The 25,379-nt window shown below is 39.4% G+C and overlaps 1 protein-coding gene across 2 annotated transcripts in view; it reads right to left on the reverse strand.

Moving 5' to 3' along the window:
* Positions 1-25,379, reverse strand: part of raver2 (ribonucleoprotein, PTB-binding 2) — a 109,307-nt gene that overhangs the window by 58,744 nt on the left and 25,184 nt on the right. For both annotated transcript variants that reach the window (XM_087990686.1, XM_087990685.1), the window contains exons 3-7: positions 18,384-18,853; positions 16,580-16,768; positions 13,229-13,355; positions 9,228-9,310; positions 4,199-4,294 (exon numbers count right to left, since the gene is read on the reverse strand). In XM_087990686.1, the coding sequence (XP_087846812.1) occupies positions 4,199-4,294; positions 9,228-9,310; positions 13,229-13,355; positions 16,580-16,768; positions 18,384-18,853 (965 nt within the window). The remainder of the gene's footprint in view (positions 1-4,198; positions 4,295-9,227; positions 9,311-13,228; positions 13,356-16,579; positions 16,769-18,383; positions 18,854-25,379) is intronic.

The following is a 25,379-nucleotide window of genomic DNA, read 5'->3' on the forward strand; positions in this document are numbered from 1 at the left end:
GAGTATAGACTTGTCAAGGATCTTCTGAAAACACCTTTTCATACTTACCTTACTAAAGGAAAATCTCATGTCCAAACATTAAACACTATCTGCCATATTCTTGCCCACACATTTAACTCAGTACAACATAGTTTCAGCCTCTTTGAAGTCTTCTCAATGCCCATTTCCTATGTTTATTCTATTGGCAGCCAACAATGTTATACTGCAACTTATCTCATTGCCCTCTTTTTTGAGGGAACGGGGTGTGGCAGCAGTACTGAGGGGCGTGAGTAGTAGCAATGTAGGATGGGATACCATGCATTCACTCTCATCTAAGTCACTGATGTAAACTGTGCAAAGTTGAAGGCCTAGCAGAGACCCCTGTGGAACTCCACTAATCACATCCTACTAATCAAACAAAGACTCATTTCTGCGCTTTCTACTTTCCTCCATGTTATCCCCTACACCGTGAGCATTTATTTTCCGTAATAACCTTTAGTGTGTGTTATGGATCAGGCCAGACCCCACAAACACTTCAAGAAAGTAGCCCAGACCCTAACTTTTTTTGTTCTAAACAGGTGTATAGTGGATATTCCAGGAGATGCAGCTGGCCCAACCACAGTTTTAAACAAAACAGAATTTATTTGCAAGATTACTGAATGAAACAGAAATTTTAAAAAATAGAACAACCACCTATCAGAAAATCCAGATTATCCCAACTTAACGATGCTATTCCAAAAACTTGCAACAGACCCCATAAAAATCCCTTGGCAAAAAAGATCAAATCAACACAGGGTCTTACAGGAGAGATGTCAGAGAGATGGCCGAGACATTCAACATGGAACACCTTCTTCCACGTAACAGTTTCTTTGTCCAGCAGCCTCAAAACAAACCTGACTGCTTGTTCAGAACAGCACTGCTAAAACCCAAACCAAACCAGAGAAAAGCTGAGCTGGGAGAACTAGCCACTCCTCTTTCATTGTACAAGTGTTTTTTTTATATTTAAAAGCTACTAGTACATCGCATCCCAGACATTTTGAAACCTGTGACTTTACAACCTCCTGAAAAAAAAACCAAGGTCAACTTAACCTTGTTAAAGGAGCAGCATCATCACATACGGTACCTTACCAAATACCTTATGGAAGTTCAAGAATAGTAGATCAACAGGCATTCCTGTACTCTCAAGCACTTTACTCCCACAAAGAACTCTAATAAGTTGTTTAAATGGGTTTCCTTTTATGCTCTGAAGGAGGGCTACTCAACCCAAAACATTAACTCTCACTGCTCTCCACAGATGCTGCCAGACTTGCTGAGCTTTTCCAGCAATTTCTATTTTATGTCTCTGATTTACAACATCTGCAGTTCTTTTGGTTTTCCTTTGATGAAACCATGCTGACATTTCCTAATGAGGTCCTACTCAGTATACAGCTATAATCTTTTTAAATCGATCAACTCCAATATTTTCCCCATGACAGACATCAAGCTAACTGGCCTGAAGTTTTCTTTTTCTGCCTTCCTCCCTCCTTGAATAGGAGTGTTACATTGCTATTTTCCAGTCAGATGGAACCTTTCCTGAATCTGAGAAATTTAGGAAAATTAACACTAATCTTATTAATAATTCCCAAAGACCTCCAGATGTGGAATCCATCTGGACCTAGAGACTTTTCAGCCTGCAACTCTATTAGTTTGCTTCATACCACTTCTCTTATGATTGCAATTTCTTCAAGTTCCTCTCTTCCTTCCTCCTGATTTAGAGCTATACATGTAATTTTTTTGTATCCCTTTAGTGAAAACCGAAACAAAATATTATTCATTTCATTCACTGTTTCCTTTTTATCTATTAACTCCCCATTATAATTGCTGCTGGCTCTGTCTCCAAGAATGCACTACTTACTTTGTACATACATGCTGTAATTCTTAATTTCTCATTCTATTTTCTCCCTAATGATTTTTTCAATCGCAAAAATTCTTCCAATCCTCAAGATTAGTACTCATTTTGGCAACATGATGCTCTTTTAACCTAATATTATACTTAGCTTCCACAGGAATGATAGTTAGATGTCTTCTGCTTTAGAGATTTAATTTCTTAAATAAATGTTTATATTTATTGAAAATCCACCATTACAAAACCATTATCTTTTTTAATTGAACTTTTCCAATCTACTTGAGGCAAATCAATCCTCGGGCTTTTGCAATTTTTTGTTTAAATTTAAGATCCTGGTTTTGCACTTAACCACATCAAAAAAGCCAAATATAAAATTCTACCATATAATCAACATTTCGCAGAAAATCTGTTATGATATCAATACTTACTAACCCTGACTGCCTGTTTTTTGCTTTGATCAAAGATTACATATTTAAAATCCAGAAAATCTCAAGTAAAAGAGTTATTCATCACCAGCTTCCTTTAAAGGAAGGAACATTTTGTGGTGTCTGAAAAAGTTACTTTCAAAAGATTAGGAGCTTCAGAATTGATATTTTTAAAAATATTGTTGGTTCAAGAATGCAGTCTCTGAAGAGCTATGACAAATATAAACTGTTTGATTTTTTTCAATTTAGAACAAGACCAAAAGGTTGACGCTTTATCACTTGTATACAAGAGGATACTGACACATTGTGAAAGGCATTTGTTAGACAGGGCTGGTTAATTTTCTAGTGCATTATCAAAATTTAGCTGAATCTTAAGGCAAGAATAAGCACTTCAAGATATTGAGAATAGGAAGTCATTATTATGATCACCAAGAGCAAAAATGATTTTAGGAGAGGTTTAATTATATCCCAAAACACACTTATCTGAAGCTGGCAAGTAACAAAAATTAGTTTTAAAAAGACAATGAATTACTATTCGCTCCCCCACCCCGCCCACATCTGTTTATATAAGAGTCAGAGGATGATAATGTCTTGTGTGACCACACTGTCACTTTAAAAAGGTTATTTAGTCCAGGGTTTTTTTTTTTTTTAAAAGAGAGGTTGTAACGGCAGAGGTGCCAAAATGGCTACTGGAGATGGCCTAAGTCGATAGTTTGAGGCCTTTAGTCTTTAAAAAAAAAATTGTAACAATGGAAGGGAAGTGGCTGATTCTTTCAGATCCAGGCTTGCTAGTTTTTAAACCGTAGCAGTTAAAAGCTTTTACAGTCCCAGACGGGTTGGAGTTTCAGTAAAATGATTCCTCGCTGCTACTTTCTGAAATCTCATGATGCGTTTTCTCCTGTACCAGAGGGCTGCATGTAAGAATCGATGTCTGAATTTAACTTTTTGCCAAGGGGTATATTTATGGGATGTTAGAACAGTTAATCAGTGATAAGTACCATATCCATTATTCGGTTAAGCTTTCCAACAGTTAAGTTATTCTAAATTCCTCTTTCTTTTGTTTGCATTTTAACCATAGCATTTAAATAAATTGTTTTGCTTAAAATCAAGTGGTTTGACCAGTTGCATCACATCTGGAACACACCTTTCACATCTACCTTCAAAATACAAAAAAGTCAGTACCTAGGCACAGTGGTTAGCACTGCTGCCTCACAGTGCCAGAGACCCGGGTTCAATTCCCGCCTCAGGTGTGGAGTTTGCACGTTCTCCGCGTGTCTGCATGGGTTTTCTCCGGGTGATCCGGTTTCCTCTCAGTCCAAAGATATGCAGGTCAGGTGAATTGGCCATGCTAAATTGCCCATAGTGTTACGTAAGGGGTAAATGTAGGGGTATGGGTGGGTTGCGCTTCGGCGGGTCGGTGTGGACTTGTTGGGCCGAAGGGCCTGTTTCCACACTGTAATGTAATCTAATCTAATCTAAAATCTAGGTTACCTTCTTAAAATATTTTAAGGGGTCTGGTCTGGTCCATAACACATGTAGAACAGAATTCTCCATCACAGGAATAAAATACAAATATGTAAAATTGTCATAAGACTTAAACATCTGTGTGCATCTAAAAAGTATGGCAAACTCAATGTCTGAAAAATGTAAATGAGACATCAGCGGGTGGTTCAAAAGTTTCCTTCCTATCTCCCCCAGCTGATAACCCTGCCAACACATTCAATCAACTTTACGCAAAGGCCATTGCATTTACCTGCAAGACCTGCGCAATTATGCTAATGCACAAGTTTATGCATTCAGGAGAAATGGGTGAGTGGCAAGAACAAAACAGCACCGAGAACTAACATAACAATATAAATACAGTTAAAAATTTGAGATTATGTCAGCTATAATCTAAACAATAACTCACATTGTTGATTGCTGGATTCTCCTTGTTTACGAGCATCTGTTGTGCTGCCTGCATTCGCATTAGATTCTGAAACAGTCCATTTCCCAACACAGCATTCTAATAAGAAATTAAAATGAAATTGGACACACAACACAGATGACATGTAAACCAAATTAATCCAAGTCTTATAGTAACATAGCATAGGAACAAAACTTTGCTTGCAGCCAGAGGTCAAGGAATAAGGCCATAAGAAATAGGGACAGAAGTAGGCCAGTCAGCGCCTTAAGCCTACTCCCCCATTTAGTAAGATTACAGGATTGAACCAACATTCCTCATTTCCACTTTCCTGCCCTTTTCCCATAAGCTGATTTCCTTTATAATCAAGGATCTGTGTCAACTTTAAATATACACAAGGACGCTATCCCCACAGCTCTCTATGAAAATGAGTTCCAAAGACTCAAGACCTCAAGATATTCTTCTGTCTCAATCTTAAATTGGCACCTCTTAATTCTGAGACTATGCCCTCTGGCCCTTGACACACTCGGGAAGAGAAACATCCTCAGCATTTACCATTAAACCTCTTCAGAATCCTGTGTTTCAATGAGATCACTGCTCATTCGTCTAAATTCCAGTGAGTACAGTCCTAAAGTATTTAAACTTTGCTCGTAAGACAATCCCTCCACACCAAGGATCTCCTTAGCGAAGCTCCTCTGACCTGCCTCCAATAACATGATATTTTTCCTTAAATAAGGGGACGAAACCTGCTCAGTGTTCCATGTGTGTGCCCACCAGCACCTTGTAAAGCTGCAGGAAGACTTTCCTGCTCTTCAACTCAAAATAAGGACCAACATTCCATCAGCCTTTCTGGCTACCTGCTGCACCTGGTGTGCTAGCTTTGTGCTTCATGCACAATAACCCCAAAGTTCCTTTGTGTTGCAGCTTTCTGCAGTCTCCCTCCATTTAAATAACATCTTGTTCTTTTGTTGTCTTCAAAAATGAGTAACATTTTCCCACATTATACTCTATTTGCCAACTTTTAGCCCGCTTATTTAACCTAGAATATCATTCTGAACTGTTTGTATCCCTCTCAAGTTGCCTTTCCACCTACTTGCGTTCTGCTAGTTTGGCTGCAGTACAATCATTCCATCCCTCCAAGTCATTAACATATATTGCAAACAGTTACAATCCCAGCACTGATCCCTGTGGAATGCAACTCATTCAGGTTGGAAACGTGCAACAAGTACCCCTTATTCCCACTCACTATTCCCTGGTCATGACCAACTCTCTATCCAAGCTATCCAACACCATGGGCTCTTAGCACAAACTTTCGTGAAGTATCTTGTCTAGTACCATCCCAAATTCCAAGTACAACACATTTATTCACTCTGGTTCAGACTTCAAAAAACTCCAAATTAATCAGACACCATTAGTCTTTCATGAAGCCATGCTGACTCTACTTGATTAGACCATGATTTTCCAAAGTTCTGCTATTTGTTCCTTAAGTAACAATTCCAATACAATTGATATTCAGCTAATTAGCCAATAGTTAGTTACCCACTTTTTGCATCCACCCTTTATGAACAGGGTTGCCACATTAACAGTTTTTCAGAATCCATTTTAGAAAATTGCAACTAAGGCATCCACTGTCTCTGTAGTTACTTATTTTACAATCCTAGGATGCAGGGCCAGGTAACTTACCTGCCTTTAGCCCTATTAGTGTGCCGAATACCACTACTCTAGTAATGGTGATGGTCCTCAATTCCTTCCCCATATTCTTTAATATTAACGGGGTGGTCGAAGGATGTTCCCTGCAAAGACTGATGCAAAATCTCTGTTTAACTCCTTATTGTTTCCTTGTTCCCAAAAATGGTCTCCCAGTTTCATTTTCTGAATGGATGTTCATTTTGACCTCTCTATTCTTAGATATTTAAAGAAACTCGTCATTTTTTAAATATTCCCTCACTAGTTTGCCCTCAGTTTATTTTTTGTCTTCATAATCTTTTTAAATCTTCTGAGCTTCTGAATTTATCCCAATCTTCAAGTCAATTACTGACTTTGGCTTTTTCTTTCAGCATACTCTTAACCTCTTTGGCTAGCTTATGGAGGAGAATGGAAAAAAAACGACCAAGATGAAAGAGCAAAATTAAGAACTCTCAGTCACAACTGTTCATTAATGATTCACTGACTAATGATTAGATGAAGGAAATGGGCCAGAAGGTACGTGATTTTATACTAATCCCACATCATATGGTATACTGATATTCACTCAGCATGTAATTAAATGAAAACTTCTTGGATAGAGAGGAGGCGGGTGAGTGAGAAGGCAGGAGAGAAGGGGTGGATGGGAGCCAATGAAGGAAGAATGGCAAAATATTTCACTACAGGTGAAAATGTACTTCAGACTTCAAGGAAAAAAAACTTCTTTTAAAAAAACTTTCTGACACCATTGCACATGTCGCTATGCGCACATTTTGATCAAGATACACATTCGTGCTGGTCAAAATTCGTCGTCAGGTAATAGCTCTAGTCTTGGATCATATCTCCTCCCAGTCAGCAGTATTGTTAGAGTGGCCTACAAGGAAATATAAGTGCATCTCTAGGCAAGCAAGAAATTAGCCATTTGAGAAAACAAAGCCATTATACCAATTTTTCTTCGTGGCAGAAGAATTCTTCAAAGAAAAACAGATTCTTGGGGGTTTCGTGAGTAATTAAAGAAATAGATATTTTCCTCCCTAGCCAAGCATGGGAATTGACAGAAGAGCATTGCATAAGAAGGGACAGAAGGCAATTACCAAATAGTTGGCAGAACAATTTTAAAGTGAATGTTTCATTTTGCAATCTAATTTTGTTATTTACAAAATTGCATTGGGATCAATTAAATTGTCCATTGGATATTACATAGATGAAAAACAGGACTTCAGTATTGCAGGAAAGAAAATTGTTCAAGCTTTTGTCTTTCACTCATCAGGACAATCCAGAAGAAATCCCAAAGTAAATGGAAAACAATATTTAGTGTAGAATTGGAGTGCACTGCCTGGTTGATGCATTGCCATGGAGCTTGAACCAGTTAATGATGACTGACAGTTAAATAGCAGGTTTTTGTTTCAATTTTAAACCAGTCAGGTTGACTATCTCAGACGTTAGTCTGAGAAGTAGCCATCACCTATTTTACTGCATTGCAACAGGAAAAATGAATAGATTTTAAAAAGGAGGGCTTTGTGTATTAATGTTATTATACACACAATATTAAGTACACACAAGCGTGCTATAATGCAAGGCCAACTGATAATCCTAAATTGGATATTAGCATAATTTTTCACACATGCAGGATTATTTAGCAAATGCCCAATTGGGGAAGTGGAATAACGTCATTCTATAGGGTAAGGATCAGATCATTTCTGGCTGTCTACCATACCAAACAATTAACAGGCTTAACGCCATCCCGTTAAATCCTGAAAACTGCCAGTCTACCTCAGATTAGGAAGAGTAAGATAACTCAAACATTTTTGAGCAACAGACAAAGTTAGCTGGTGCAGGACAAGCAATGACCACCACTTACAGGATGCCACACAAAAGAAAGACAGCCTGCCTATTACACAAATGAATAATAAAGTAAGTGAATTTTAGTGCTGGTGAGATGCAAGGTATATAGGCCATACACCCCAAAGATTAGTAGTTCGCATCAAAAACATATTTTTTTTTTTAAAACATAGATTTTCATATCATTAGATATTTGCAAGAAAGGTCTGACCATACTTAACTAGTCTTCTCTTGAAAAACTCAGTGTCCAACATTAGAACATTTCTGCAATTGGGCAAAATTTATAACATAACCGAGTACGCAAAGTATTCTGACCACAACTACTTAGAATTGCCAATAGAACCCATAATGTTGCACTTGGAGGTGCACTGGAAGCTAAGCAGGGTTCTATTCATTGTAACAAAAAGACCATGTAGACAGAGTCATAGAGATGTACAGAATGGAAACAGACCTTCAGTCCAACCCGTCCATGCCGACCAGATATCCCAACCCAATCTAGTCCCAGCTGCCAGCACCCGGCCCACATCCCTTCAAACCTTTGCTATTCATTTACCCATCCAAATGCCTTTAAAATGCTGAAATTGTACCAGCCGCCCTCACTTCTTCTGGTGGCTCATTCCATACATGTACCACCCTCTGTGAGAAAGTTGCCCCTTAGGTCTCTTTTATATCTTTCCCCTCTCACGCAAAACCCATGCCCTCTAGTTCTGGACTCCCCTATCCCAGGGAAAAGACTTTGTCTATTTATCCTATCCATGCCCCTCAATTTTGTAAACCTCCATAAGGTCACCCCTCAACCTCCGACACTCCAGCAAAAACAGCCCTAGCCTGTTAAGCCTCTCCCTATAGCTCAAATCCTCCAAACCCTGGCAACATCCTTGTAAATCTTTTCTGAACCATACTGCACCAGTTTCATTAGAATATGGTGCCAACTATTCTGTTTCCTTTCTTATTCTGCCTGGTTTAAAATTTAAACAAAGTTAAACAGCCAGTCATCATTAAGTGGTGCATTTGCATAACAATGCTTTTACCATAGTCTATTTGCCAACCAATCAGCATTTTCTTCTCAAAATATTGATTTCCCTTTATTTTGGGGTATCTTGTAAATTGCCCTAATAAATAAAGACAAATGACTTTGACAAAATGTATTATTTTCCCCCCAACAATACACAATTAGAAATTTCAGATAACAGTCACAACATTTCAAAGTAACTGATGGCATGCGGTGTGCTTGGATTCCTAAAATCTCCACAAGATTATATGAAAATGAAGCACCATGGGAACCCCTCATCCTACCAAAGTTAGTGTCATGTCACATGCACTAGACCAAAAACTGCCTGCCAACTTTTATTAAAGGAATCTGCCCAGGACAAGGTCGAGCAGAATGTCACTAGCTTATATCTGACAATTCAACCAGACTCTAAGCTTGAATGCACTGCCTGCAATTATCCAAAGTATGCTTTATATGTTTGAATACATTTCTAAAAGCATAGTTTCTCATTGAAATTACCTGTGTTTGATTTATCTGAAGCAGGGCTGCAGTCAATGCAGGATTTGGCAGAACTGGCATGTTGCTAGTATTTCCCAAAATATCTAGAGAGATCATATCAGATTACAGGTTAACTTGAAGAAATAATTTGCTTGTATGTAGTTCACAATCTAATCATCTTAAAAAAAAGGAGGCAAAATCATTATTCCAAATTGTACAATTATGGAGTATAGAAAATACTTTTTTCTTAAATGGCATAAAACCTTACAAACGGATATTAGCACCCCTCCATATGTCCAGAACAACAATGCATTTTTGATGACCCTATAGAGTGAATGTTGTCAAGCCATCTCAGCACTTGTCATAATAATAATCACATGTGAGCTTTTTTTCCTATCATGTGAAACATCAGAACAATTCCTTTGTTTCTTCCTACTGAGTCAGTGGAGACCACATTCAAGTTTATCAAGCTGACAGAGTTTCATCCAATCCTTAATTTTGGTGCCTTATTGAGTCATACAGTATGGAAACAGACCCTTTGGTCCAACTAGTTCACGCCAACCATGTCCCTAAACTAAACTAGCCCCATTTGCCTATGCTTGGCCCATATCCCTCATTTGCTATTCATGTTCTTACCCAAATGTCTGAAACATTCTAACTGTACTTGCATCCACCACTTCCTCTAGAGAGAAAAACTGCAGATGCTGGAATCCAAAATACACAGGAGGCTGCAAGAACACAGCAAGCCAGGCAACATCAGTAGGTGGAGAAGTCAATGTTTCGGGTGTAACCCTTTTTCAGGACCGAGGGTGGGTGTGGGGGTAGCTGCTGATAAAGGGGTGGTGGGGCAGGGTGGTGAAGTGGGGATAGGTGAACACATGTAGAGGGTGCAACCTGGTTGGTTAATGGGAGAAATGAATCCGGTCAGCAGGTCATTCCACAGTGTGCGTAAATAAAGTTGCCCCATATGTCAGTTTTAATTCTTTCTCCTCTCACCTTAAAAATATGCCCACTTGTATTGAATTCCCCCCACCTAAGGAAAAACACCCTTGTCATTCACTTTATCTATGTCCCTCATGATCTTATAAATCTCAATAAGGTTACCCCTGAATCTCCTACAATTCATTGAAGAAAGTCCCAATCTCTATAATATTTTTATATCTCAAACTCTCCATTCCCAGAAAGATCCTGATAAATCTTTTCTGAATCTGCTACAGTTAAAAAATATCCTTCCTATAAGAGGGCGACCAGAACTGCACACAGTACTCCAGAAGGGAGGCCTCAATGTTCTGCACAACCTTAACATGACATACCAACTCTAATATGCAAAAGGTCTGAGCAATGAAGGCAAGTGTGCTAAACATCACCTTAATCACTGATTCACATGTGAAGCAAATTTCAAAGAATTATGTACCTGAACTCCTAGGCCTCTGTTCCAAAACAATACCCAGGGCCCAATCATTAATTGTACAAATTCTGTCCTTATTTGTCTTACGAAAATGCAATACCTCACATTCATCCAAATTAAATTCCATCTGCTACTTCTCAGCCCATTGACCCAAATGTTTTAAAGAAGTACGAGATTGAGAAATATTAATCTATTAGCTCGTAACTAGCAGCTCCAGTTTGAGCATGGTTTCTTAGAGCATCCGTTCTGCAGATCATCTCTCAGACCTATTCGTGCTATTGTCCTTGGATCACATTAGTGATGGAGTCTAACAAAGTAAGAGATCTGATCCCCACCTAAGTGAAAAAAATTGTTGTATATAAAACACAAAAAACTCAACAACGCCTCTTATTGTGTGATCAATGCATGACCATGTGTACTTACCAACTTTAAAATGATTCAACAAAAACACAAAATTACTGGAAAAAAAACTCAGCAGATCCAGCAGCATCTGTGCAGAGACAGCAGAGTTAACATTTCAGGTCTGGTGACCCTGCTTACTCTTCATAGATAGCACCAGCTCTGCTGAGTTATTTTCCAGCAATTTCTGTTTTCATTTCTGAAATTAGGAATCCACAGTTTTTACTTAAAAAGGGGCTTTGTGCTCAATATGCCATGAGATTTTGTGACTGGAGTGTATATGCAAGTCTAAATGTTCTGTTTGTTTGACACTACATTGAACGCATGCAGACAAACACGAGAACTTCAAATGTTTGGGTTATTCATGTGACAGATTTCTCAAGCACCAAAGTTGGTGTTATAAAGATGATGGGAAATCGCAATGGAACCTCCGGCAAACACGTACAAGGATAAAAATGTTCACAAGTATTTTTCTGATTGTTTGCTTGTTAAAGATGAAGCATATTCACAGATGTACTGTAGGTGAATTGTCAGAATGCAGTGAAATGTTTCAAGACAGTTGTTGAAAACATCAACCATATAGAACTTGAGGAAATGTAACAAATCACAGTATGGGATATAGAATGGATTAAAAACATATTCATGAAAGAAGTGTTTAGAGACAGTTTCCCACAGAGATTAGATTACCTTCAGATTTGCATCTGGATATGGTGGACAGGAGGCAAGTTACTTGCTGCAGGATTACTAGCTGCCAATCTGCTCTTGTAACCAGAGAATTTAAACAGGACGACAAAGCAAAAATCAACACAGAGCAGAGGGATCATAAAAGACCTCAGAAAAACAAAGACCTGCTTGTGGAATGAATAGGTCTTTATATTTTGATAGGAAAAGTTAAGGGAATGAGTACATTCATTTAATCAAAAGACAATTTAATGTCTTTCTTGGAGACTCTAAGACCAGAGGGTGTAGTCTCAGAATTAAGGGACACCAACTTAAGACTGAGATGAGAAGGAGCTTCTCTCAGAAGGTTGATGGTCTTTGGAATTTCCTGCCACAGAGAGCTGTGGGGCAGAGTCCACGCGTACATTGAAAGCGGAGATAAATATGTTCTTGGTCAGTAAGTGAATCAAGAGTTATGGGGAAATGCAGGAAACTGGGTTTGAGGAACGTCATATCAACTATGATCCTATTCAATGGCACAGCAGATGAGGGACCAGTCTATTCCTGATCTAATTTCTGATGGTCTTACTACAAAGAGGATATAGATTACACAGATCAAAATGGTCAAGAATATAACTAGCTGGAAGTTTGAATGCAGATAGGGAAAAATGAAAATAGGAGTCAGGAGTATAAGGATATAAGAATTCATGATAAATCTGGACAAAATACAGATCAGCCCACAGTTACAGTAGTACTTGCAATTCTGGATGCTCCATTAGACAGAAAACATCAGTGCATCAGAAAATGTTAAGAGGTTCACCAAGAAAATGCCAGAAATGGGAAGTTAAAATGTTTAATAGAAAAAATCAAAAAAGTTACTGGAATCATAGGACAAGGTGATAAATGAGTAGAAGCTTAGGAAATTACAAAGTGTTTTTGATAAATTGAACAAAGGAGGATATTTTCACTGGTTGGGAAGTCAGTGACAGCAAGCATCAAGTTAAATACTTCCAAAGGTTAACAAGGAACTTTGAAAATGCATTTATGCAATAGATTAATGAACCATGGAATGTAACTCCTGGTGATTAAGGCAGAAACATAAGCACTTTTTAAAGTTGCATAAATATTAGAATTATTATAGTACAATACAATGTTGTGGCGAAAACAAAATGGTAGTTCTAGATTGCTCTAATAAAGGTCAGCACAAAATATCGGCTGAATTTCATTACTCTACACTATGAATTTTACAGCTCAAGGTACAAGCTTTCTTATTAGATATGGTTTAATTAAATTCCATGTGAAGAATTCAAAAGTAAATGAACAAACATGGGAAAAAAAGTGCTTATTTGTGCCTTCTAAATGCTGAATTCTTTCAAACCCTTTTGCCCACCAAAACTCAAGTTTAAAAAGCTACTTAGAAATTAAAACATTCAAATGAGTCAGATGAAGCTATGAATGACCTTGTGAAGTAAACTTTGCGAAGTGCATCCTGTTAAGAGTTCAAAACAAAAATCACAAGGTCACAGGAATTACTTCACCAAGAAAGAATACTCACTTTGCTTGCCAGCATAACCATGGAGGTAAGGCCTCAGTAGTAACTGCAATGCAGCAGGATTACCCAAGCTGTTTAAAATCTGTAGCGGGTTAGGTTCTGGAAGAAGGCCCTTCCTGCTGTTCAGCAACTTCAAAAGAAAAATTTTAGGTGAGCTACATATCCAATCTTTTCAATGACAAATGCATCGTAGAAAGTTTCACATAAATAAATTAGTTCCTTTATTTTATTAATTTGCGAGACTTGAGCATGGATACTGACTGATCCAACCTGGCTGCCCTTGAATGGCGAACTGGCTTCTTGAATTGCTAAATTTCATTTATTATTGGTATGCCCACAATGCTGTTGAGGAGGAAGTTCCAGCAACATTGAAGGAATGGCCACATATTTCCAAGTCAGGATAGCAAATGGCTTCGAGAAGAACTTGTAGGTGGTGGTGCTCCCATATTACCTACTGCCCTTTTCCTTCTAGATGAAGGAGGTTGTGTGTTGAAAGGTGATAAAGAGCCTTGACGAATTTCCGCAGTGCATCGTATAGATTATGCACATTGCTGTTACTGATCATCTATGTTAGAGGGAATACATGTTTCTGAATGTGGTGCCAATAGGGATGCTTTGTCCTGCGTGGTGTCAAGTTTCTTGAATGTTGTTAGAAAACTTATCCAGCCAAGTGGGGAGTACTGTATTACATTCCTTACTTGTGCCTTGTAAATGGTGAACAGCTTTAGGGAGTTAGGAAGCAAGTTAGTTGCTGCAGGATTTCTAGCCTCTGACCTGCTCTAGTAATCACAGAATTTATATGGTTAGTCCAGTACAGTATCTGGTTAATGGTAACCTCCAGGATGTTGCTGGGTTTTTTTTGGAGTGGGGGGAAAAGAGAGGAATTGATGATACTGCCATAGAATGTCAAAAAAGGTGAGATGGTTAGATTCTCTCTTGATGGAGAGAGTCATTGGCTGGGACTTGTGTGGCAGCCCAGACCTGGGTTTTGACCAGGTCTTTTGCATTTGGACATAGACAAATTAATTATGAGGAGTCAAGAATGAAGCAATAGAAATTAGGGGGAGGAGTGGACCAATTGGCCCACTGAACCCACTTCACATTCAATATTATCCTGGCTAATTCGCCATCTCAACACCATAAACCTGCTCTTGCTCCATACACTTTAATACCCTTAGTTTGTAGGATTCCACTTAAAAATATTGGGCGATTTGTCCTCCACAGAACCATGGCATTGAATGCCACTAGTGAGAAAATCTCGACTGCATTCCCTGAGGATTGTGACCCCATGCTCTGGATCCCATGGCCAGGGGAAACATAATATTACTCGGCTATTATGTCCCCTGAAAATAAATTTGCCATGTATTTGTCCACTCAACTAGTCTAAATCACTCTAAAGCCTCTACACATCCTTCCATCATTCACAACCCACCTAGTTTTATATTATCAGCAAACCTGGAAATATTACACTCCAGTCTCATCCAAATTATTTATACACATCATGAATAATTGGAATCCAAGTACTGAACCTGGCCGTGCCCCATGGCAAAAGTAACCCACTTACTCCTATTCTTCGTTTCTTGTCTTTCAACCAATTCACAGTCTATACAATATTTTGGTGCAATTTCATCATGTTTAATTTTGCACAAGTTCAAACATTGAACTTTATTAAAAATCTTCAAAAATCCAAATCCACTACAACCACGAGTTCTCGCTCATCTATTCTCAAAACCTCCAGCTTGTCAAACACTATTTTCCTTACATAACATGTAATACATGCATTTGTTCTTAAACTATTAACCATTCCCTATTTACATGCCTTTTAATTTAAATTACACATTTGTTCTGAAGAATTGGGGACATCTGTTCTTAGTATCAGTATTCTATTTATATTGAAGACTCTTAATAAAATTCATACTCAATAGGAAAGGAACTTGTAATTTAATAAGTTGAGTGCAATATGCACGTAATAGAACAATCCTGTTACATTTTCATATATACCACATTAAGCAGATTTGAACTTCTGAAGCTCAACTCCCTCATCTTGACTGTTCTGGAATGTGAATGTCTCATTACCTTTACAGGCGATGATAACACCAAGGCTGAAACTGGCATAGTAAGGAAGTTGGAAGATGTTCATGTGTGAGTGAGAGGGAAAACATTTTTCTGCAAATTGCACTCACTGACTGAAGGGTGTAAGGGGTACAGAGCGAGGGGAGAGACAGACACTGGTGTGTGAGCGTGAGTGAGTGTGAGTGAGTGAAAGAAAAGATGGAAGCTGGTGGACAGTTTTGAGTGAACATTGGCTGGTCATGGATTGAATGTTTGTGTGTTGTTCCTGGAGCTCAAGATCCAGAATGTTATGAATTTTACTCACATTCTGGGAATCTAAGATGATTTTAAAAGAAAAAGCCATTTTGTAGGACAATGCTACTGGACACGTTAGCAGAGCAAAGTTACCTCATGACCTTTCCCACAGTTTAAACTAGTCCCTCTTTATAATGTACGGTTAAATAGAAGGTTATCTAGCCAAAGCAATCGGCCATTTGGGTCTGGCTGGATCAAGGTTTCCTACTTTGATGTAGCTTAACTAGTCAAGTGTACTCAGACCTGTCAATGAATTTCTCTTCCTCTGCAAACTTTTGCCATTTTATTGCTGCTTATCTGATTAATGTCATGTGGCATTTTTGTAATTTTAATACCAAATTCTGAATAAAGACAACTTGTTTGCAGCAAGGAGTAGCAGCCTGAGACAACTCTTAGGGGTAAGAGCTGGCACCGCTACTCTGCTAATGGTTTTAGAACCTTAGTTCAAGCCTGGCTTGTAGATGTTTATGCTATGGTGTGACATTGATGCCACCGGTAAAAAAGGTAATAATTCAAACTGAACTGTCTGTAAGAGTTTCATATTCCAGACTACCACAGAACGATCGCCAGGATAAACCAAGACGGGTTTACAGGTCCATCAGAGATTCCTGAGCTGTCTCGAATAGGTACTTTAACAAAAGGGGTAGGGGATAGATAGGGGGAAAGCAACAGATTTCTCAGATTATTCAAGTCTTGGTAGGCTATTGCTTTAGCTATACAAGTTTTTGTTTAGTAATATAAGCAGATGGCAATATAATTGCATTCAAGCATAAAACCATGATAACTATAAACCACAGGTTTACAACTTCAACTCATCTGATTAATATACTTGAAAGTAAACAGAAACTAGCTATTCATCTCCATTAAGGGAAATTGCTGAATATTACTGAAATAAGAACAAAACAAAGTCAAAATGCCTCCAATTCTATACAGCTTGACAATACAATTCCTCAGTCCAAAAAAAAAGTATTTAAACATTTGACTTACCAACCTCTGAGCAGCAATTAGTGCTGCAAGTGTACTGCGACCCTGAGGCCCTGGTGCACAAAATGAAACACGGGCTTGGCTACCGCCAAAAAATATTCCATCAGTAGATCGTTGCACTAATTCTGCTTGGTCTGCAGTTTCATACTCCACCACTGCAAAAGAAGGATGGCTACCTGAGGCCTGGGCAAGCTGACAGATAAAAAGACAAACAAGTGCATTAAAAAATTGTTTCCCTCTTCCAAGTTATATTGTGTAAAATGGATTACTTTCAAATTAGCTCAATTCATTGCTTCTTTCCAAACTAGATGTTACTGCTCTGCCCACAAGCAACTGCAGAATAGTTTGGGTAAATGAAGGAAGTGGCAAGTACGTGCAAACTTAAATCTTCTAGAGAAGTCAATTTAATAAAATGGCTGAAAAACAAAATGGCAACCTCTTTGGATAATCTTGTTCAGGTGATATATAAACTTCCAACAACAGAAGTCCAAATACAAACAGCAATTATTCAAAATCAAACAAAAATCCTAGCAAAATATTTATAAAAGAAACAACAAAACTTTGTAAAATTCACCTGTCCTGTAATTACAATCATACACAACACAAACAGGCAGGACTTTGTAAATGAGGGGGGTTCAAATAAATAGTATTGGCTCAGTTAGTAAATCTAACAATGGACTGAGTCATACACACTGGAAATTGATCCAATTCCCACTCTCTGGCAGAGTCAGAACCTTTAGGTTAAAAGGCAGGGGAAAAAGGTAGGGTGTCCCAGATTGGGAAAGTATGATCCAGGTTGAAATAAAAAGGGCATGTATGCATATATACCACACAAAAATCAGATGAGGCAATGTGCTTCGCCAAAATGTAACAGTTGGTGGGTGTTTACAATTTCAGCATATAAGGAGAACAGCTACTGTAACAAGATAGTGAGTGGAAAGTTACTGCTGCCCCAGGAACCTTATATTAAATTTGGAGGAGGGGAAGCTAAAATCATTTTTACCTACATCATACCATTTTGGATCATCCAGTATTCATTAATATTGTCCTAACTCCATATTTCCAAGTCAGCTACATGGAGGCCAAAGGCAGCAAAGAAAATCACAAAAAAAATTATTGCTATGATCTGATGTTTTCACCTCACCCCAACCCAGAAGTTCTATCACAAATAACCTACATTTACTACGGGTTCTGACTTTCAAGACAAAAACAATACAACTATAACATTTAGCAAAAGTGAGAAAAACCATCAGAAACAGAAGAGGGTGACAAAGACAATAGGTCAGGATTAAAGCTACTCAAGTCCAAAATGGGTGAACATTATTGTTTTATATTTTAGAGGAAGATGTTGAAATAGAGTGTGATATCAATGGAAGAAGCACATGCCATCTCTTGAATTTTGTTTCTTGCCACTCCTGTTAATGAAAACTCAAATGACAAGTCAGCTCCTGCACAAAAGATGGACTAGCATTATTGATATTTAGTTAGTTTTTGTTAGGGTACTTCTTGCCGGAAAATTAGCAAACTTGAAAACAAAGGTCACACTCCATTTTGAAAAACACAAGTTTAAAAGAAGAAAACGGAAAATGAGAATTTTAAAACAGTGAACCGATGACAGCAATCCTTTAGATTGCAGGCAAAAGTTTTCATGGTTTCCCCAATGCCACAAAGTAAGGTTATCAATTTGTACTAGGATTCTTAATGCTGTATACCCAACTTAAAAGATTACAACTTCTGAAATTACAGCAATCAGTACATGCCAATGAACAAAAACAGCCATAATACATTCCCTCACTAGTCCACATACCTGACAGAAAACTGGCTTAAACATCTGAGAGAAGAGTTCTGTCAGCTCCGTTGTGTCCTTATAATCGTGGGGAATTTTATCTATACAAAGGCACTTCGAGTGAAGGAAATCAGCTGAGAGATGATCTGCATCTGTCCACTGCACATACAGTGTGCAAGGCCCCAGCTGTTTCCCCATAAGTTCAGATTTAGCTCGAGCAGCAGAGTCCTTCTTCATATATTCGACAAAACCGTAACCCTTTGAATGACCAGTAGTCTCATTATAAACCAGGAAACATCTCTCCACATTCCCATAAAGGCGGACCAGCTCTTCAAACTGTTGTTGAGTGTAGGACAATGGTAGCTGGGTAATGCAAAGCAAGCTATCAGTAGGTTGCAGTTGAACAGATATCTCTCTTTCCTGGAAAGTGGACTTATGAAATTTGTGAATGACATCCTGCGCTTGTTCTCCATTCAGCAAAGTAATAAAAGCTGAAAGAAAAAGTCCAACTTAATCAAGAACACGAATTATGCCACAATCTCTCATCATTCTTATATATATTCATCTACAATCAAATGCCTTCCCCATATTAATACTTCCTTAATTCCTTCAAATCAGGAATCAGATTTGTGCCATAATAGGTTGTCTATCAACAAACCTATATTCTGAGCGCGGGACTTTTTCAAGCATACCAATAGGCAATACTTGCTTTAAAATTGTGTCACTGCACAATTCCATTTTTGTGACTGTGTTATTTCTGTCAGAACAGGTTCTATACACTAACTTTCAGGCCATAGCACAATCATACAACTGAGTGGGAATTATATTTATGACTTTGACTTGAATAAATAAGTTATTTGAGATGAAAAAAAAAGTAATTTCTCGATAACCCAGGAGCTCTACTTGGATTTTACCGACTTAAATGGAAAAATCTGAAGTCTAAAATTATGATAGGTGATAAGTAAACTAAGCCTCAGTATCAACAAGTTTAAAAAGTAAACATTCCCCATCACTACTGTTCATTTTAATAAGAGGAGACACTGCATGTTACATCAGTCTTAATATCATCTCAGTTTATAGACATTTTCTAATCAATCTGCATGTTACAAACATACTTAAGCAGGTGGGAATTGAACTTGGGCCTCCTGGTTCAGAAAAAGGAACACTATCATTATCTTACAACTGCCCCCAGAATTTTTATTTCCTGACCAGAAACTGAACTTGGGCCAAGGCAATGAAGTACTAAACACAAAATTACTACTCAGAATTCCTCCAGTGTGGAAGCAGGCAACATTCTAGATTTGCTTTGTTAGGCGTCAATTTTATGTTTTGTAATGCCACTCCATTTGGGGTTTTTAGCTTACACATCACTGCCTGCTGTGAACAAAAGATCAGCACCACAAGCTCTGATAAAGTCAGAACTCAGAAATTTAACTAGGAGAAAGTGAGGACAGCTGATGCTGGAGATCAGAGCTTAAAAATGTGTTGCTGGAAAAGTGCAGCAGGTCAGGCAGCATCCAAGGAGAAGGAGAATCGACGTTTCAGGCATAAGCCCTTCTTCAGGAGTGAGGAGGGTGTGCCAAGCAAGCTAATATAAAAGGTACGGAGGAGGGACTTGGGGGAGGGGCATTGGGAATGCGATAGGTGGAAGGAGGTTACGGTGAGGGTGATAGGCCGGAGAGGGGGTGGAGAGGTCGGGAAGAAGATTGCAGGTCAAGAAGGCGGTGCTGAGTCTGAGGGCTTGGACTGAGAAAAGGTGGGGGGAGGGGAAATGAGGAAGCTGGAGAAATCCGCATTCATCCCGTGGCTGGAGGGTTCCTAGGCGGAAGATGAGTCGCTCTTCCTCCAGGCGTCGTGTTGCCATGGTCTGGCGATGGAGGCGGCCAAGGACCTGCATGTCCTTGGCGGAGTGGGAGGGGGAGTTAAAGTGTTCAGCCACAGGGCGGTTGGTGCGGGTGTCCCAGAGGTGTTCTCTGAAACGTTCTGCAAGTAGGCGGCCTGTCTCCCCAATGTATAGGAGGCCACATCGGGTGCAGCGGATGCAGTAAATGTGTGTAGAGGTGCAGGTGAATTTCTGATGAATACTGAAGGATCCTTTGGGGCCTTGGAGGGAAGTGAGAGGGGAGGCATGGGCGCAAGTTTTGCATTTTTTGCGCCAAACTACCACCGCACCTCCCTTGTCTGCCAGTTTGATGGTGAGGTCAAACCAGCAGACAAGGGAGGCACGGTGGTAGTTTGGCGCACCGATCGCTATATTGCTGAGGCTAAACGCCAGCTCGCGGACACCTCCTCCTACTGCCCCCTTGACCATGACCACATCTCCCACCACCAAACCATCTCCCAGACCATCCATAACCTCATCACCTCAGGGGATCTCCCATCCACCGCCTCCAACCTCAGTCCCACAACCCCGCACCACCCGTTTCTACCTCCTGCCCAAAATCCACAAACCTGACTGCCCCGGCCAACCCATTGTCTCAGCCTGCTCCTGCCCCACCGAACTCATTTCTGAATACCTTGACATGGTCCTGTCCCCCTTAGTCCAAGAACTCCCCTCCTACGTTCAGGACACCCCCCACCTCCTCCATGATTTTCACTTGGCCTCCTCCATCGCCAGACCATGGCAACACGACGCCTGGAGGAAGAGCGACTCATCTTCCACCTAGGAACCCTCCAGCCACGGGATGAATGTGGATTTCTCCAGCTTCCTCATTTCCCCTCCCCCCACCTTTTCTCAGTCCCAGCTCTCAGACTCAGCACCGCCTTCTTGACCTGCAATCTTCTTCCCGACCTCTCCGCCCCCACCCCCTCTCCGGCCTATCACCCTCACCGTAACCTCCTTCCACCTATCACATTTCCAACGCCACTCCCCCAAGTTCCTCCTCCCTACCTTTTATATTAGCCTACTTGGCACATCCTTCTCATTCCTGAAGAAGGGCTTATGCCCGAAACGTTGATTCTCCTTCTCCTTGGATGCTGCCTGACCTGCTGCGCTTTTCCAGCAATTCAGAAATTTAAGGCAATATTACACAATAGAAATTGCTGACAAGGCACAATTGTGTCCAGAGTGGCAAACATTTAGTCATAAAAAGGGGTGGGAGAGTGCAGAACTAGAGGACATAGATTTAGGGTGAGAAGGGGAAAGATATAAAAGGGACCCAAGAGGCACCTTTTTCATGCAGAGTGTGGTACATGTATGGAATGAGCTACCAGAGGAAGTGGTGGAGGCTAATACAATTGCAACATTTAAGAGGCATTTGGATGGGTATATGAATAGGAAGGGTTTGGAGGGATATGGGCCGGATGCTGGCAGGAGGGACTAGATTGGGTTGGGATATCTGGTTGGCATGGACGAATTGGACCAAAAGGTCGGTTTCCATGCTGTACATCTCTATGACTCTGACTCTATAAACCCTGACTTTATTAGAAAGCATTCTAAAGGTATAAGTACTTCACATGTTATTTGGCAACCATTTCAAAACTAGAAAAAAAACAAATTCAGTGATCAATCATCACTTTTTAATCTTGCTGTTTTAATCAAATGCACCAAGTTTTCAAACTAATGCATTTGCTATGTAAATGCAAGTACTAAGATTACATGTTCAATAAGAGATGTGTACTCATGCTTCGTTAATATCTAGAAAAACAATTCGCGACCAGTAATAACCATTTAATGTTATGGATAATAATTGGTCAAGGAACTTCCAATAGTGGAGAGCTTTTTCAATATCTTCCATCAGGCTGGAGTTAAAACCTATTTCAAATTCTGACAACACTGAGATCAGTCAAAATCTGTAGACACAGTAACATAGGTTTTTGCAAGGTTTGTAGCTCAGGTTGAGGTTTAGGGTGTAGGATAGATGTGTTCCTGGGACAGGCTAAGCAAAGACTTGCCAGAGAATTCCTAAAGGCCTGGCACTCCAACCACAACGCCATAAACAAACACACAGATCTAGATGCCATCTATCAACCCCTCAAAACTAACAGGAAATGACATCACCACAAACCCCAGGAACCCCATCCAGGAGAAAGATATAAATAGAAAGCAGGAGACAACATTTTCGCTTCACTTGGAGGTCGTCACTGATGATGTTACATAGCCAGGTAATGAAACGTCTGGATAGCAAACCTACACACTAAAGTAACATAGGGTTGACTATTCAGGTCAACAACCTTTCGACTGAATTGCAAGATATACAGTTGAACACCTTTTAACTAGCTCAGATCTAGGAAAAAGGCATTTAATAAAGAAAATAAGATGTTTGAGACTGGGTGAAGGGCCAGCGATGATTAAATCAAAAAGTAACAATATTTTTCATTTCTCTCATGATCAGATGCTTGAATGCTTACAGCAGGATGGGAAGAGAGGGAGGGAGGGAAAGAAACTTTGTAGGCCTTGTAACCCAAGAATGGAGCAAAAGGAAGGCAGATATCAAAGTGTGGACCATCCGGTTTGCTTGTTACTGATAGAAATTCCCCAGAGCATCAGCCTTTACATCCCACATCCCAGTAACCTAGACACAGCTGTTCTCCATTATTAGCAACGGAGCAAAAAGAATAGTTGTCAAAGTCCATGTTCATACCAGAAGGCTGTAAAGAGCACGGGAACATTTTTTAAAAATCCATTAGTCAAGCAAGAATTTCTCTTTGAAATCTTTACAATATTTTTGCTTTAGGTGTTTTGTATTTTGCTCTAGATAACTTCTCTGACCACTTAGCTTAAGATAACTTGGCCTTGTAGTTGTAGTTTTTTTAAAATACAGTCAATCTCCACTCAAAAGGCACATGTTAGCCAGTCCTCTTTCACCTTTCTAAAAAAATTAGAAAATGTGTTGTTTCCTCTTCTCTAGATTATTTTAAGATGCAATCAGACCAAGAATTCCAGAGTTTGATGAATGCTTCTATTCCTTATGCAGTTTTTTTTTAAAACTCATTTTGCCTTTTCTATTTCAGTGGTAAAAATTGAAGCACACGAAAGGTTTACTATTTCATCATTTTATTATTGCCACCTATGATTTTATTCCATTTCTGCTTTTGTAACTAATTCAAACATAAATGTTGGTTCCCTGTAAAATAGATTATATTTTTCTTGACAGTTCAGCTGCATAATTTCTTTATCCTCTCAACTGTTTTTGGGTTTTCCCAAGCACCTGCATTTTCACTCTTCATCTTCATCCTTATTGGACTTGGCATTTATCTTAGTCTCAAATTTATAAATGTATTCATCCACATAAATGTACTCATCTCAGTGGGCATAGTAAGCAAGGACTTCACTTCTTTCTCCATCATATCTGCTCACATATGAATTAGCAGGAGCAGGCTTTTTACTACCTCTAGCCTGCTCCACCATCAGTAAGCACATACTATCTGTTTGCAACATCCAATCTGTATTCCAACCTACCCCGATAATCACTCACTTGATCAACAAGAATCCATCTTTCTCAGTGTTAAAAATATTCAAAGATCTGCTTCCATCACCACCTGCAATCTCTGCATTAGGTAATATGCTTTTTCTTTTAAAAAATGCTTCCTTTCATATTTCTCCACATTAACATCATTTGCTACATCTCTGCCCACTCATTTAGCCTATCACCATCTGTTTGTACCAACCTTATGGACTTGTAACTTGCTTTCCTAACTATATTTATGTAATTAGCAGATCGGCAAAATTAGTGAAACGGCAACATACCTTCCAATCTCTTCATCCAAATTTATATAAAATCAGCTGAGATACAACACTGAATCCTGTGGGACATCACTCATTACATTTTGCTAAAATGAAAATCACCCATTTACGCCTTCTCCCTGGCTGGCAAACAGGAAACAATGCACTACATCCTACACCATGAGCTTTACTTTTCATAATAAGCTTTGTGACAGCTTATTAAATGCCTCCTGGAAATCTAAGTACAGCATATTCAACAATTCCCTTTATCCACAGCAAGCATTACCTTCTCAAAAGAATTCTGATAGCTTGGTCAAATATGACTACCTTTTCACAAAACTATGTTGACTCAGTTGATTAATTTGAAGTTAAATGCCCTTCTGGATCATCTTTAATTCCAACACTTTTCCTAATTGCCCTGCAGCTTTCAGCTTCATTTATTGAGTCAGAGAGAAATACAGCACAGAAACAGACCATTTGGTCCAACTCATCCATGTCAACCAGATATCCTAATCTAATCTAGTCCCATTTTCCAGCACTTGGCCCAGTACCCTATAAATCCTTCATATTCATATATCCATCCAGATGCCTTTTAAATGCAGTAATTGTACCAGCGTCCACCACTTCCACTGGCAGCTCATTCCTACATCCTCATCCCTCTGCGTGAAAAGGTTAGCCCTTAGATCCCTTTTATATCTTTCCTATCTCATCCTAAACCTATGCCCTCTCATTCTGGACTCCCCCAAACCATGGAAAAGAGTTTGTCTATTTATCCTACCCACGCCCCTCATGATTTTATAAACCTCTGTAAAGGTCACCCCTCAGCCTCAGATGCTCCAGAGAAAACAGCCCCAGTAAGTTCAGTCTCTCCCTGTAGCTCAAACCTTCAACCCTGACAACATCCTTGTCAATCTTCTCTGAACCCTTTCTGACAGGAAAGGGACCACAACTGCACACAATATTCCAAAAGTGGCCTAACCAATGCCCTGCACAGCCGCAACATGGCCTCCCAACTCATATACTCAATGCTCTGACCAAGACATGCATATCAAATGCCACCTTCATCACCCTGTCTACCTGCGATTCCATTTTCAAGGAACTATGAACCTGCACTCCAAGGTCTCTTTGTTCAACAAAACTACCCAGGATCTTACCATTAAGTGTATAAGTCCTGCTCTGATTTACTTGGCTAAAATGCAACACCTTGCATTTATCCAAACTCCAGCTGCCACTCCTCATTCATTGGCCCATTTGATCAAGGTCCTGTTGTACTGAGGTAACCTTCTTTGCTGTTCACTACACCTCCAATTTTGGTGTCATATGCAAACTTACTAACTGTACCTCCTATTTTC

This window comes from Chiloscyllium plagiosum, unplaced genomic scaffold (genome assembly GCF_037043375.1).
Source record: "Chiloscyllium plagiosum isolate Xiang-an unplaced genomic scaffold, Cpla_swu_hap1 HiC_scaffold_9, whole genome shotgun sequence".
In the NCBI taxonomy this organism is placed as follows: Eukaryota; Metazoa; Chordata; class Chondrichthyes; order Orectolobiformes; family Hemiscylliidae; genus Chiloscyllium; species Chiloscyllium plagiosum.